Genomic DNA, 13,814 nt, shown 5'->3' with positions numbered 1-13,814 from the left:
AGTTTAAACTGAAGAGCCAGTTTCACACTGGAGAGCCAGTGTGGTGTAGTGGTTAAGAGCGGTGGACTTGTAATCTGGTGAACCGGGTTCGCGTCTCTGCTCCTCCACATGCAGCTGCTGGGTGACCTTGGGCTAGCCACGCTTCTCTGAAGTCTCTCAGCCCCACTCACCTCACAGAGTGTTTGTTGTGGGGGAGGAAGGGAAAGGAGAATGTTACCCGCTTTGAGACTCCTTCGGGTAGTGAAAAAGCGGGATATCAAATCCAAACTCTTCTTCTTTCAACACTCCAAAGGGGGGGATCCAATATAGTCTCTGCTTCCATCAGTGCAAGGATTTCTCCTTGTGCAATTGCATGTTCTTCTCACATCTCCTCTCCCTAAATCTTTTCTGGGGTCCCCCAACCCTCTGGGGCAGATTTTCAGAGGGTGCAAGTCACATGCATGGGGAGGAGGGGGGGAGTCCTACTACACAACTGGAAACCTTAATGCTAATAGGATGTGGTGGGTGAATGCCTCCCATAGTTTATAGCATGAGTGTGAAAAATGTAACCCTCCAGATGCTGCTGAACTACAATCCCACCAGCCCCAGCAACTATAGCCAGAGGTGATGTAAGTTGTAGTTCAACAACATCTGGCCTGATTCCCATTTTAAGGAATTACGAGACCACAGTTTCTTTATAGACCACAGTTAGAATCTTTGGAGAAGGAGATCTATATAAACTACAAAGAGTTATCAAAACAGAGTAAGATTTGCTTTTTTATTATAATAAAATTAAGACAGGAAAGAAAATAGAACCAGACTTGCCTTCACTTTCAGAATATAAAATATTCCAACTTTTTGTTTTATAAGGCAGAGCTTCAATAATACGTATTCAGATTATATCAAACTTTGGAGAAATGTTAAAACTAATTCCAGAGAGGCAGTTTGTGTTGTTTAGTCTATCTTGTAGGATACGTATTTGCTGTGGTATGGATTTTTGTAGGTAAGATTACATGGGAAAATTAATCAAAATTAAATAATTTAAACATTTGATTTACAACTCGTGCAGTGCCTACACATGACCCTACAAGGCAGAATCAGGAGTGTGCCTGTAAATAAGTCAATGGGTCAAAGATAGCAATGAAGAAAGCATCTTTCAACACCATACCTTTAGCAACTGCCTCACAAGTTGATTGACATTTGCTACCAAGTGTGCTTTCCACTAGCACTTTTACATTCACACACACACACACCCAAGTTAGCAACCAAGGATGTTTTTCTTTCAGAAGTACAAATTTAAGGACTTATTCAATTTTAACATTAATATTTTTTTTACTCATTTTGGGTCTTGCATTACAATCTTAAGCACGTTTCTCCAGAGGTATGTCCCATGGCATTCAACAAAGCCTGCTCATTAGTGTGTTTAGAATTACAGTGAAAGGAATGCAGAATTTCTAAAATCCAGCAACCCAAAAGACATACAGTTTTAACCAACAACAAAGAAGAACAGACCCATTCACTTTCATTAATCACAGCTTACAATCACAGGTATGTTTTGGCCCCCTACAACTTTACTGCATTCTTAAATGTATATCCCTGCCATACAAGATAACAAACAGTTGCAAACTCTGGAGACAAATTATACATTTAACTAAAAAAAGGCGTTGCCTCTATAGAAACCTTTTAATTTGTTTCTGACATTTTTTGAAACAATGAATTGGCAATGTATGCATACTTATGAGCAGAGAACAGAAGTCAATCCTGATTCCACAAGAACATTTCATGAACATGCTAGAAAACATATATTATAAAAAATACATTCAATTTAACAACCTGTTGGTTTAACTGTTAACATTTTGGACAACTCTTCAAGGCTGAGGTCTGGCCTGTGTGAATCTCGCCTAGCAACAGCAAGCTTCTGTACTTCCTGAGGCTAAGATTGGCCAAAAACTGTTACCTGGCAACAGCAGAATAATCAAGTCTATTGACTAACATTGGGCAGAAAAATGTCTCTTCAATAAGAAAAAAAACTACATACCAAGAGTACTATTTGTCAAAACAGCACATACTAGATGTGCCCCTTAAACTAACACAACAAACCATTTCCCCAGTACAAGATGAAGTACAAATGGCTATTTTAAAAAATACCCTAGCATAGTCCATAAAAGAAAAATGCACAGCATCTGTCAACATGCTACTCTCTTAGCAAATGTTTAACTCATTCATCATAATAATAATTTCCCCAAAATTTTGTATGGACTCCCCTCAAATTATGTCTCCTACATGTCCAGTTTTCAAAACAGACAGCTGAACCATTTTCTAATTGTAAATCACAGAACATATTTCCTCAACCATAGTCTCATTATACTGCAGAATATGATTCAGCTGACACTCTTACCACATCACACACACACACTTGTTATAGTCTTGTTAAAAATTTAGGTGTGATGAGGCCTTTATAGTGCAATCCTATACATTGCAATACCTCAAGCTGAAGGAAATAGGAACAGTCACTTTTAGGCTTGATTTGTTTGTGTTAAACAAAATAAGAGATGTTTATAGTAAACAGTTAGGTACTTAATACTTTTCAAGTTTCAGTTTTACTGACAACAAACCTTATTTGTCCATATATATTCTTGTAATACTGTATTCTGGCTTTTGTGTTTACCAATCTTCCTGTTCCCCTATAAGGCTAGCAAAACATTAGCTTACAGAAGCCCTCAAAACTATTTTTAAAATAGTTAAGGCATCAATATATGAAAATCCTGTGCTTGTTTTATGCCTCTTCCATCCATTTTTACTAACAACTGTTTTAAGAATTACTGGTAAATCATGATATATAGAATACATGGGGGGGGGGTGGAAATCTCATTTTCTTCAGAGGTCCCAATGTAGTTAAGGGGTTTTCTGCTATGTGCTACAAATAGCACTTTTTACAGGGGCCAGAGATGCTTGTCTAGATTGCAATAATCTTATAAGGGCAGCAAAAAAATTAATTTAAATTCTTTTATAGTGCCTTCCAGGCTCAGGCACAATAAAATAAAGCAATTCAAACCTAAATGCGCCATAGTCCAACAACAATTTTGCATGGCTACATGACATTTCAGACAAACTACCTATTAAAGACAGCAATCCACCCAACTGCAGGGTGTTTTGATGAGGCAGAGCTGTCCCATCCACCACGTTTTGCACGGCTGTCCTGGCATGGGGGCCGCCACCTCTCTCAAACTCCTGGCTGGGCCCACCTAAGCAAAAGATACCAGCAGCATATACCTCCCAAATGGGACATTCTGGTTTGTTACCAGAAATAGGCCTAATCCAATCTCTCTGCTGCACCAGCCTCATGCTGCCACAGCAAAATCCACCCCCCCCCCAAAAAAAACACTTCCTCCCTGGCCAATGCAAATAGCTGGACTCCAGTGTACTTAACTATTTTTTTGTCTTGGGATTAGAATAAAATTTGGGAGTAAACTAAGTGTCAAGAGTTAAGAAGCAGTCAGGTGATGTGCACCTCCAGTCTCTAAAGTATATTACAGTTCAATGTGACATTAGTGTAGCATCACCCAGTACTTTCCAGCTACTGGTTTCCGCAAGTGAGGATTAAGCGTAATATTTGCATTCATATACCGGGCAGCTGTAACCTTCCACTGTAAACTTATCAAGTTGCTTGCCACGGGTATAATTTTGGACTTTTGAACAACTGTATCAGCTTAAATTGCTGTGAATTACCTTGTTACCAGTTGTGTACGTTTCATGGACAGTATCACCTGTATATTATAGTAGTTACATATTTAATTCTCCCTATATCTCCTCCATAGCAAATATATACATTTCATATACAGGCATACCTTGGGTTGAATGTGCTTTGGGATGAGCGTGTTCGAGTTGCACTCCGCGGCAACCCGGAAGTAACGGAGCACGTTACTTCTGGGTTTCACCGCTTGCACATGCGCAGACACTCAAAATGACGTCACGCACATGCGCAGAAGCACCAAAACGTGACCCGCAGACACGGGTTACATTTGCTTCTAGATGCGAACGGGGCTCCGGAACGGATCCCATTCACATCTAGAGGAACCACTGTACAGAAATTAGCCTGTACATGATTATTTTAGCACTTCTTTGGTATATCTTGACAAAATGTGTTTCCTAACAAAATGGATCAGCTTGGTCTCTGTGAAGAATATAGTGGCAAGAGTTGCTGCAAAACACAGTGCTCCCACAGCAACGTGAATTAACCTGGCCAGCCACCCTTTATCACAGCACAGGAACACCTACGAAGAAAGAAAGGCAGAATGTTAACTTACTGTTTTAAGAAATATATTATTTTAAGTTATGGTTCATGCTCCGATTCAGATATCAGACAGACCTGGTAATTCTCTTCACAGTAATACTTTTGCACCAATGCTTACCAAACTACAACCCAGTAAAGCCTCCCTGTGTTTATAAGATAGTTTAGGTAGGCCAAACAATCACATAAAAGCTAGTCTAGGTGCTACAAACTTCTGTCACTCTGTTTTACCGAACGGTGTTCCCTCAGAGACTGTTCATTAGCATCTTCATTAGTGTTTCCACCAGCAATTTTATTCACCCAAGCATTTGAATCATCAGCTCACTCATTCATGTCTACTGTAGGCTGCACCTTTATGAGTTTTATATTTTTGTGTGTGCGTAAAAATAAGTTGTGCACTGCTATGATAAACTGAGTGAGAAACTTTTTAAATAAATAAATAACACAAAGAAAGAAATAACATTTCAAAGCGTAAAAAAATTAATTCTCTACATGTGGGTATGTTTCAATATCTTATGCATATCTGTAGATATGCTCTGTGTACATCATAAACCGGAACTAACTAACCGGTTACTTACTAGCAAAATAAAGGACTACTTTATTCACTTGTTCTGGCAGAACAAAAGCACAAAGAAAAAGCACTACCCACCTCAGAAAAGCCCGTGGTCACTCCGCAGATGACATAAACTACCAACAGCAATGGTGATATAAGGAGGCCCTTTAAAGGCTTATAAGGGCTCTGTGCAAAATAGTTGTGGATGTAGCGGATGCTGTGTGCGATTCGGATCCCCATGTTGAAGCAGTTTGCAAAGATGAATCCTATGCTGCCTTGCCAATAGGTCAAGAAATAGGACATGCACAGAAAAACCAAGGACAAAGCGAGCATGACAAAATTGTACCTAAAAACAAAACAAAAAAGGAACAGTTTGTATGGTTTCAGTATTCGTCTTTTACGAGCTTGACAAGTTGCTTTCTAAGATGAATGGGATGGAGGAGGAAAATTCATTATCAATGGTAAAGTGCTGCAGACCCATATCTGGTAGCATATATGTTAAGTCTCAATTGTTAGTAGTTAAGAGATTTGTTTATGACTCATCAGCAAGTCACCAATAAAAATCTTCCCGTATCTATTAACTCAATAGATAGCCATAGATGAGCTACTATATACCAGCTTCCTATCGGTAATATGAGAATAGCAATAGAGATGGATCAACTCCCAACCATTGGCTCAGAAAGTAAGCCGAGCTACCTCCCACCCACACCCACACCCAAATTAGAAATAGATTGGCTTATTTTCTGAACTAATATGACATTCAAAAGTTGTCCACTTTCTCCCCTAGCCTCTTTAACCAGACAACTTATCCATCTGAGCAAAAGCAGGAGTGCTCCAGACATAGTAAGAGAGAAAGAGAGAGATTCAATCACTTCCGCCTGCTCTTCATAATCATAATACCTTGAACACTCCGTTTCTGTCTACTTTACAAATATAACCACTATTATACCATTGATGTTATTATACTATATTGGGCAAAGAGGCAGGATATTACTTTCAATATTTTTATATATGAAATTGTGATTATTGTGACACTGGAGATGTAGATTAAAAAGTAATGGTCAAAACACATCTAATATTGTTACAAAGGACTTCATGTTTGTTTATTTTAGTGACACAATAAGCTGTTTTTAAATATAATTATGTTGTTACAAAATGTGCTTTATAAACATGATTACACTGAATATATATATATATATATATATATATATATATATATATATATATATATATATATATTTCTAATACTGCACTCCCCAACTTGGTAGTTGTTCTTTCAGAGCAGAGGTAAATTTGGGCACCTGCTACCACAGAAAGACATGCCAACTTTAAAAATGCCGCATTATAGCTCAAAAGGAAGAACTGGGAATACATGCTTGTGCACTCCTTTCAAGCTGAATCACTTGACGTTATGTGACATCAGGTGAATGACAGGTAAACATACCATTGTTAAGATTAAACATGATTTTGAGTTTAGAGAAAACAAACTACTTTTAACTGAAAAAGAAAGCAATAAGTTCTGATCTCCTTCTGCCTACCTGAAAGAAAGGGGGGGTAGGCACATAAACCTGGGGTTTGTAACTCTAAACCAAGGTTGTGGAACCCTAGGCCTGGAGTCTGTGGCCCTTCAGGGAACTCTGTCAGGTTCCTGGGAATCTGTCCAGGCCACAGCACTCACCACGAACAACATTAAAAACCCAATATGAAAAACAGTTTAAAACAACTCCTAATCACATAAATACATATGTTGGAGCCTAAAAATGTACACCTCAAGTTTATATTTAAATGGTTATTTGGTATCTCTTCTCATCTCAGCATTAAAGGTTTCTTCAGTTAAATAGCTACAAAGTTTTATTTCTAAAAGGAAGTGCTAATAAATTCTTGAGAACATTGTTTACTGGTGAGATTACACATGTGATAACTAGAGCAGCTAGTATCAAGATAACACTGATTATGCTGGAGAGCAGGACAAGGGTCTTAAAATTATTGTCTCTCAATATTTATTTTTCTGCTCTGTGGTTGCAGGCTTATAATGGTATCTTGGGATGTCCCAAAACGAAAGTAAGCAGAGGTTGGATGACCATCTGTCGGGGATGCTTTAGTTCAGATTCCTGCATTGCAAGGGGATGGAACTAGATGCCCCTCAGGGTCCCTGCCAACTCTACAATTCTATGATAGTTCAGAACATCGTCTTCCCCCTCTCCATTTACATTTAACTTGCAGAAATATTTTCCCAAGACACAAGATCCCTGCATATTATCCCAAACTTTATTCCAAATGAGTTCATATCTCTACTTGACACACAGTTGTACTATGTCAGACGGCTTCATTAGTTCACAAAGACACACATGTAAAGGAAATGTGAGCTAATAACTAATTCATGAAAATGATAAATGAGGATAAGTCAACATTGTACTGATCTTCGTCTAGAATGCTGTAATGAGCATCTTCAAGGATACTCTCTTTCACTAGAGGATACATTTACTGGTGCTGTAGTTTCCAATTAATCACATTTTACAAATCCACAGCCATAAAAGTGCATTGTACTTGGAAAAAAAGCAAATTTAAAATGAAATAACAAAAAAAACCTCTCTCTCACTCTCTCAGTTGCAGTGACAGTGGCCAGCAAAGTACATTGCATTACCCTAAATATGTAACTCAAAATCTCAAAACAGCATGGAGCTCAACATTTGTTTTCAGCAATGTGACATTTCTATAAAGATAGATGGGACTTAAAAGATCCTTCAGCTACTGCAGCACAGAAGGTACCCCAAGCAAACACAGACGTCTGTAGAGTACATGGCATTAGAATCTACACACTGAAGAGAGGGCTCACCATGAGGCCAACCGCAAGAAGAGGAGGAGGTTGGATTTGATATACTGCTTTATCACTACCCTAAGGAGTTTCAAAGTGGCTAACAATCTCCTTTCCCTTCCTCCCCCACAACAAACACTCTGTGAGGTGAGTGGGGCTGAGAGACTTCAGAGAAGTGTGACTAGCCCAAGGTCACCCAGCAGCTGCATGTGGAGGAGCGGGGAAGCGAACCCGGTTCACCAGATTACGAGTCCACCGCTCTTAACCACTACACCACACTGGCTCTCCAGGATCTCTGAGATCATCTTCTGAAGCTCTTATTTGTGTGCCTCCTCCTCGAGAGGTCCAGAAGGTGGCAACACAAGAATGGGCCTACTCTGCAGTGGCTCCATCTGTGGAATGCTCTCCCCAGAGAAGTTCACCTGGTGCCTTCATTATACCCCTTTAAGTGCCTGGCAAAAATGTTCCTTTTTAACCAGGCCTTTGGTTGATTTGATTGACATCCTATGCCCTTTTAAAATGTGGGGGGGGGGGCTTTATTGGTGTCAGGAACGTGGGTCACCAGTGCACGGAAGAAGAGTCAGACTCAGAAATTGAGCTAAGTGGAAGAGGAACAGACTGCAGATGAGAACTGGCTGACAGTCGAGAAAGGGCAGTTCGACTCCCCTTCCATAGGAAGACACTGTTAGCTCTCAAGAAGAGGAAGAGTTGGAAGGCAGCCAGAGAATTGCTAGGCAATCAGCAGATAAGCAGAAGTCTGAGACTGTGTCGAGTGAAAGTGCAGAGGGCAGCCTCTCAGTCCCATTTCTAGGAGACTGGATAAGAGGGCAACGGAAGGGCAAGAGGGGAAAGGTGGGAGTTTGGCGTCCTTCCTGCTGTGGGAGCAGCAATGACTGAACAACTATCATCTGGGATAGCTCAGTCAGTAGAGCATGCGACTCTTAATCTCAGGGTTGTGAGTTCGAGTCCCACATTGGGTAAAAGATTCCTGCATTGCAGGGGTTGGACTAGATGACCCGCGTGGTCCCTTCCAATTCTATGATTCTATGATTATGACCTGCTCTGCACTTATAAGGGAAAAAAAATCAATGAGAGCAGGCGAGAAACTATGTTCTGGATGTTTCTTTTTGTTAATAAACGTACATAAAACTGCCAGAGAGTCTGCCAGAGATCATTACAATTGGGTTGGTTGTTTTTATTTTGATTATGTATTTTGTGGTTTTATATTTTGATTTTATTTTGTGAACCGCACTGAGACCTCTGGGTATAGGGCAGTATATAAATTCAATAAATAATAATAATCTAAGTACGTAAGGAGAATGCGCTGGATCAGAGCAGAGGCCCATTTAATCCAACACTCTGTTCTCACAGTGGCCAACTATGGCAAACAGGACCTGAGGGCAACAGCATTCTCTCTTGTAATAATAAGCACACATCTAGATCTGTAAGTACATATACTTTAAAGTATATTATTATTTGAACATAGGATTTTTTTTTAGTACCTACTGAATTATTTCAATGCTTTTTTTAGAATGCACCACTTTAAATCCCATTTCCTATGACAGTGGACAAGTCTGAACTATCAGTTAAGCAAGAATGGGAGAGTCTAGTCAGAAAAAAGATAAGTAGCTCTGAAACAGAAAGAACAGAATATATGTATTCTATTTCAGAGAAATACCTATTCAAGAGTCATTATAACCCACACCCTTCAGAAGGTTCCCAGGATTCCCAACCATGTAAGATATTCAAATGTAAGCACTTATTCCTCATATCATTACATTTTCTAGCAACGGGACACATCAAGCAGTTATCAGGCACATTATTCTGAGGTGTGTATTATATAAAATATCCTCATACAAAGTTACATGAAATCAAAGAAAAGCTAAATAATAGTATGGAACTATGCCCTTTTTAAACTCACCTGTCCACTTCTTCTTTACACATTGAAGCAAATGTAAAACATTCTGTTACCCCGTTAACAGCAAGCAGCAAAACATATAAACTATAGCAACGCAGGAGACTTGGCCCTGTGAAAATATTATGACAAGAGGATTAGTAAAATGAAACCCCTTATTGCTGAGATCTGTGCATTAACGCAATTTAACATGTCATTAATGAATTATAACAGCATCAGACTGTCAATTTGCAATCCATGTTATTTTTAAAAAAATATGTTCATAACAAAATATATCCCTACTGTTTCTTGAGCAGCAAGACAGAATGGCCAATATCCAATGTTAGTAATACTCTGAGAAGGTCCATTTGTTTCAGTGACACTACTCTGAGCATGACTTAGTCAGAAATCACCCACAGTACGACATTTTGTACTAAGTCACGGACAACATTTAGAATTTAGTCCAGGGTTGTTGCCACTCTTCTGGTGGGTCTATGACAAGCAGTTCTAAGACCCAGTCTAGAAAATGTTGCCCGTTTTTGTTGCATTTATCCAACCAATATGAGGGAGACTGGAGTAATTTATTACCACAATACGTTGGAGAGCTCCTTGATTTCTTTCCCCAACCCCATATCACTCTTGGCATCTGCAAAATTCAATATATGTTCAAGAGAGGAAGAAGACCTTTCTTTCTTCTGCTTTGTTACCTTCCACTCAGTCACCCGGTCTCACAATTCAAATGGACACATGGCCTCCTCCCTTTTCACTTCAACCATGATGAATTATCACTTCTAGATGGGTACTTTATTGAAATAAATAACAGAAGCACAAAAAGTATATTCCATCTGATACCACTGTACCCAATTCTGACTGAAACTAGGGGCATGCACCAAATACAAAATTCAATTTCAATGTCACTTCAAGAAGTGAGTCAATTCAGTTCAGACTGCTTTGGAGGACACTTTTCACTTTGTGACTGAATCAGAACTTCACTTTAGAAAATGTGAAGCTTCATGCCACACCATTGACTATAACGGGAGAATCAATAAGCAGTGACAGCTTATTTGCTTTTTTACAGAATTGGATGAACTTGACAGAAACAGTAGCAGTTTGTGAGTGGATGAAGCCTACAAAATATCAGAAAAAATAGGTGCAGGGATGTTTGTGCAAGTAGACTTTAAGTTTTGAGTTTGCTTAAGAGAGAGAGAGAGAGAGAGAGAGAGAGAGAGAGAGAGAGAGAGAGGAGAGATATGTCATGGGGAAATTGGTGAAATGCACAGGGGATGAGTAGTCACATTTAAATTTGATATTGGAAGAGTGAAGATGGGATCTGCTCCATTGGGAATAAGGGTGAAATAGAAATTTTATTTACTTCTCTATTTTTTGATAGTGCTATCAATCTCAAAGCTCCTCCTCCTTCCCTCCCTGGCATTTTGCTTATATGGAGAGCTGCGGGGAAAGTATGAATTTTAAAAGACCCAGTGTCTATGTGCCTCTGAATTAGGCCTGGATGTTCAGGAACAGTCTGATTAGCTTAAAACCAATCTGAAGGGCTTCTGCTTTGCTTCAAACAGCTACCAAATCTCTCCAAAGCAGCCTGATTCAGTCTGGGTTCACAATTTCTCTGAAGTGAGTTCACGCCCCTAACTGGAACAGGACAACAATTCTTACTAGGAACTCTGCCACACAGTTTCAAAGGCCTTTTTGAAGACAGTATAGCAGCTTTGCTAATACAGATTGATCTTATGCATGTTTATCTGGATAAATAAATGAATGTAGCTGCTGATTATTTCCAGTTAACTGTTCTACTGATAATTTTTAAAACCACAAAGTTCAAACTGCATGCCAGGAAGCCTGACCTAAGACGGGTTCTGCTGAGCAACAGCATATAATATAGAAAATGAACGTTCCTCTATTAATCAGTATTGGATCAATTTTTTGAGGAATCCATCTTATCTTCTTTTTAGAGCTTTTAAACATTTATATCCCAATATTGTAGTAATTACTATCTTCAAGAGGGCTAAGTACTCAAGAATACAATGATTAACACTGCTGAAAAGAGATGTCCTGTTTCTCTCAGCACTAAAAGTGACATGCAAAATGTCATACTGCGACCATCCTAGATTGCTCTTCCATAAGGTATACATAATGAAATTTCCTAACACAAGGAAAAGCACCATTTCTGAAACAGACATCGTAGGGCATGCAATGCGAATGGATCGGATTCTCTGTGTTAGTTCTTCCATGTGGATATAGTATTTTCATATATAAAAAGCAAAGTGAGGAAGCTTTCACAAAATGTTTGATGCTTATGAAGCTACTTTTCAGAAAGGCAGCTGCGATGTGACATTACCTGATCCCAAACTGAGCATTGAACCTCCATAAAGATCCAGTGCCAACTGGGAATATGCATAACCAAAAACTGTAATAGTCAGGCCAATCAGAAGCACAAGTTTCAACAGTGATTCTAATACAGCTGCTGCCATGGAGATATCATCCTAAAAAAGAATTGCATTCATTTAATAGGCAAAACAAAACAACATATGCCAGATTACTGTGTTAAATTTATATGTGGAATAATTAGATTTTACAATTCACTATTTTTACTTGGCTAGTTAATGGCAAATTATAATAATTTTCAATAATAATTGTAGACTATTTGTGTATAGAAGTATGAACATATTCAATAGCAGCCATATTTATATATCAAATGTGCTGCAAGTTCCAGGCAGAACTTAATTAATCTGCACAAAACCCTTCATTAAATAGAAGATCAGGAAATGCCTGAGAATCTGCTGTGACAAAGGAAACAGGTTGACAAAAACTAGCTTCTAATGCATCAGAGAAAACCAAGAACACTAACACTTCTGGTAAATTACACAACAGTATGCAACTTCTACCTCTGCAGAAAATAAGTTAAAATTAAAAATAAGAGATCATACTGTATGATATAGAATATAGTTCCTGAACTAAAACTATGCTTAACTAGAGCATTTGACCCTGAACTCATCTAATACTTTATTTACAATATCCTCCTGTGAGATATATGAGCATACCTTAGCTTCTCTACTAAAAATAGGCACAGTGTCTCTTTAGACACTAATAGCTCACTCCTAACCACAGTAAGTCGCATTCAAATACACATTCTTCAGTTGCCCCAAGTCCTTTTAAACCGTAGACCCCCCTCCAACCATATAATTTCAGTAGATTGACAAATATACACACCAGGACCACAGCATTATTTAAATTTACTGGTTTGTACTCAACCAACATTTAATTTCCACAGTTCTACTGTGAGTAGATATTTGCTGAATACAACCCATTATTTTTATTTATTTATTTCAACATGCATACTCGTTCTATGATAAATCTTACTCAAGGCTACTTATGAAGAAAAAAAAGTATTAAAAGCCATTGTTAAAAATTGAAACAAATAAGACAACGGCCATAACCTTATCATCTACTTATCTCTGATAATGACTGCACAATTAACTTTTATTCTCACTTCATCCCCCATAATTATCTGTCAAACCTAGTATTTTGAAAGGATTTTATCCAATGGTACCCTGATAACAGAAAACTTCTTGGTTTAGAGTAGGCTTCTGTCAGCAGAAAACAAAAGGTTTCCCCCCATATATTCACCCTCCCCTCTGAAGCCATCCCCAAATCTGGTAGAGAGGACCCATCAGAACAGTGTGGGATGTTTTGGAAGAGAAGAAAAGGGTCAAGCAGGTGAAAATAGTCTCCTCCCTATCAACAACATTGGATCCAACCCCAGGAATTATTCTATTTATGTAAAATGCCCAGTGAAAGTTGGCATACACTAATTTTAAATCAATAAACATTATTTATCCTTCGCTTTAAATGTACATTTTCAGACTACTGAACAATAAGACTAATTTACCTGTTTTTGAAACCTGGTATCTTTTCCGCGTTCCAGAACCTTAGCAAAGTAAACATAAAAACTCTCCTCTATTGGCAAAAATATAAATCGAGCCGTCAGAGAACCAAGGTTGTTCACTATGTCATACACTCCTTTATAAATAAACAGAAACATCTAATTAAGTGTTTAATAGTAAAATTATTGCTTGATTTAAAAGAAGGGAAAAAATTCAATGGATGCAGCACTTAAGGCAACCGTTCCAGTGCAAACATTTCTACTTGCCCAACAGAACAATTCCCCCAATCTCCCCCCCCCATGCATTGTTTTGAGGGTTCTTCTGGGCCTCCAGAGTGGAGTTGAGGGTGGTGTGATGGGTGCATGGGGGTAGAATGGTAGAAA

At 38.6% G+C, this 13,814-nt stretch overlaps 1 protein-coding gene across 5 annotated transcripts in view; it reads right to left on the bottom strand.

Annotated features, from left to right (window-relative positions):
* Nucleotides 1-729: 729 nt before the first annotated feature.
* RFT1 (RFT1 glycolipid translocator homolog) overlaps nucleotides 730-13,814 on the bottom strand; it is a 28,189-nt gene continuing 15,104 nt past the window's right edge. For 4 of the 5 annotated variants that reach the window (XM_081185156.1, XM_081185157.1, XM_081185155.1 and 1 more), the window contains 5 exons: nucleotides 13,437-13,567; nucleotides 11,886-12,030; nucleotides 9,560-9,665; nucleotides 4,920-5,169; nucleotides 730-4,253 (listed from right to left, as the gene is read on the bottom strand). In XM_081185156.1, coding sequence (XP_081041282.1) covers nucleotides 4,086-4,253; nucleotides 4,920-5,169; nucleotides 9,560-9,665; nucleotides 11,886-12,030; nucleotides 13,437-13,567 — 800 coding nt within the window. In that variant the 3' untranslated portion in view covers nucleotides 730-4,085. The remainder of the gene's footprint in view (nucleotides 4,254-4,919; nucleotides 5,170-9,559; nucleotides 9,666-11,885; nucleotides 12,031-13,436; nucleotides 13,568-13,814) is intronic. The other variant, XR_014005561.1, reaches the window with a different exon arrangement.

This window comes from Podarcis bocagei (assembly GCF_964188305.1).
Source record: "Podarcis bocagei genome assembly, chromosome: 2".
Lineage (NCBI taxonomy): Eukaryota > Metazoa > Chordata > Lepidosauria > Squamata > Lacertidae > Podarcis > Podarcis bocagei.
This window is presented reverse-complemented; position numbering and strand designations above follow the sequence as displayed.